This window comes from Gavialis gangeticus, unplaced genomic scaffold (assembly GCF_001723915.1).
Source record: "Gavialis gangeticus isolate Ggan-Ray unplaced genomic scaffold, GavGan_comp1, whole genome shotgun sequence".
In the NCBI taxonomy this organism is placed as follows: domain Eukaryota; kingdom Metazoa; phylum Chordata; order Crocodylia; family Gavialidae; genus Gavialis; species Gavialis gangeticus.
The window spans coordinates 119,747,362-119,749,272 of record NW_017728992.1 but is presented as its reverse complement, the minus strand read 5'-3'; the positions used below and the strand labels follow the sequence as shown (position 1 = coordinate 119,749,272).

At 34.9% G+C, this 1,911-nt stretch overlaps 1 protein-coding gene across 2 annotated transcripts in view; it reads right to left on the bottom strand.

Annotated features, from left to right (window-relative positions):
• LYN (LYN proto-oncogene, Src family tyrosine kinase) overlaps positions 1–1,911 on the bottom strand; it is a 98,909-nt gene that overhangs the window by 38,480 nt on the left and 58,518 nt on the right. For both annotated transcript variants that reach the window (XM_019527425.1, XM_019527432.1), the window contains exons 9-10: positions 1,400–1,582; positions 426–502 (exon numbers count right to left, since the gene is read on the bottom strand). In XM_019527425.1, coding sequence (XP_019382970.1) covers positions 426–502; positions 1,400–1,582 — 260 coding nt within the window. The remainder of the gene's footprint in view (positions 1–425; positions 503–1,399; positions 1,583–1,911) is intronic.

Sequence of the window (1,911 nt, the reverse complement as noted above, 5' to 3'; positions counted from 1 at the left end):
TCCCCCCCACCCTGCGGGCCATCATTTCATTTTTATTGTTTTGCTTTTTTTACACTGATTTTGGGGGGGCAGCCCTGGATATTCCAGTTCCCACAAAATCCATGGAATTGTAAATTGAACAGACCATTACATATTATTACTACTAGAAATGAAAACAGCCCTTTCTTCTGCAAACAGAAACGACAATAGCACTGACAACAGATAACATACCAACATTAAGAACAGGTAGGTTTTATCATAAAATACTCTTATTTCCTTCCCATGTAGAAGTAGTTCTAGACACGATATTTCTCAGAGCTTTTTGGTATGATGAAATAAAATTCACTGTTACTACAACAGAGTTTACAACAATAATTGGCACAAGTTTCAGACTAAAAGACAAATGCTGTCAGCAACTCAATTTTGTTTGTATTGTAACTATTTACCTGAGCTGAGAAGTCAATTAATTTTGGAAGAAACAATTTACTTCCTTCATCACTCTTCAGAAAATCCAGCAAACTGCCTGTTTCAATAAAGAAAGAATAAGTCAGCAGTTTACAAATAAAAGGAAGTTCATCACTAGCCCTGTAATTAGGCTGCCAGTTTTCCAAGTATGTGAAAATATTAAATTGGATACAATTAGCTAAGTTTCTTAACATGCTTTTACAACAACATAGAACAATACCCATTTTGTTTTGTTGTGAGAGCGGGCTGTTTTATTCTGGTTTGGGGTTTTGTTTTTTGGTTTTTCCTTTGAGTCACAGATATGAACAATTGATTTTCCCATTTTTAGGGATATCAGAAAAGCTGTCCTTAGGGAACTGCCTGTAATTACCACTCTGTTAACCATATTATGATTTAAAAATGCCACAAAACACATCTACTCAAAGTTACCTCTTGTTCATAAAGACAACAGAATAGCCCTTTGATGAAGACATGCAACTAAAGTATCCATTCATAAATAGTTTTATTTTGTGAACCTTCTGCACTGTGTAGTAGCTACCTAGAAAAGCCTGGTTGTCTCTGCATGATGGACAATCAATGAAACATGTTGGGTAATTAATGAAAATGTTAATGAAATGAAGGATTGCTGCATGTAGTTTGCTTTAACTATTTACACCATTTTGGTGAGAGATGATCAGTCACACTACCCAGAGTGACCACAGATATTAAGGAATACACTGAGGATGTGCCAAAAAACTTTATTTTAGCGACTTTGAGAAATTTCTGACATAATGCGACCTAAAAACACTGTAGGCATAAAATAAAAATCGTTATCCTTCAGAGAGAGATTCTTGATCATTTAAAACCAAAATCTGCAAATGTGTAAAATATGTGCCTTTTTCCATTGTTTGTTACTGGGAGTAAATTTATTACATATAGAATATTTAACTCTTGATGTTGCATCAGTAGTTCTCACCTTTTGCCATGAATTCTGTTATTATATAAATAGGTTCTTCTTTGGTGACTACTGCATACAGCCTGACTAACTTGTCATGCTGAAGCGTTTTCATGAGGTTGGCCTCCTCCAGGAATGCTTGCACTGACATTGTTCCAGTCTTCAAAGTCTTCACAGCAACTTTTGTACTATTGTTATAAAAGCCTAGAAAAGAAGGAACCATCATGGCTCAGGAATCATTCAGCAGTGCGCCAACTGTTAGGAAAGCTTGCAAACTAGACAAGAACTCAAGGGTAAAATCTTGGAGGTAAGTGTTCCTATATAGCACATTTGAATCATCAGTGTTATAAATTCTTATTTTTCAAGATGCACTAACAGATTATTGCTCTACCCACTGATGTACAGTGTTCTATTTTCCTACGTAACTATGCAAAAATAATATAAAAGTGAGACCATTTTTATTAAGGTTCCTTTTGTGCCCTACTCTTCACATTACAACACTGCAAAAAAAAAAAAAAAAAACTAACAGGAAG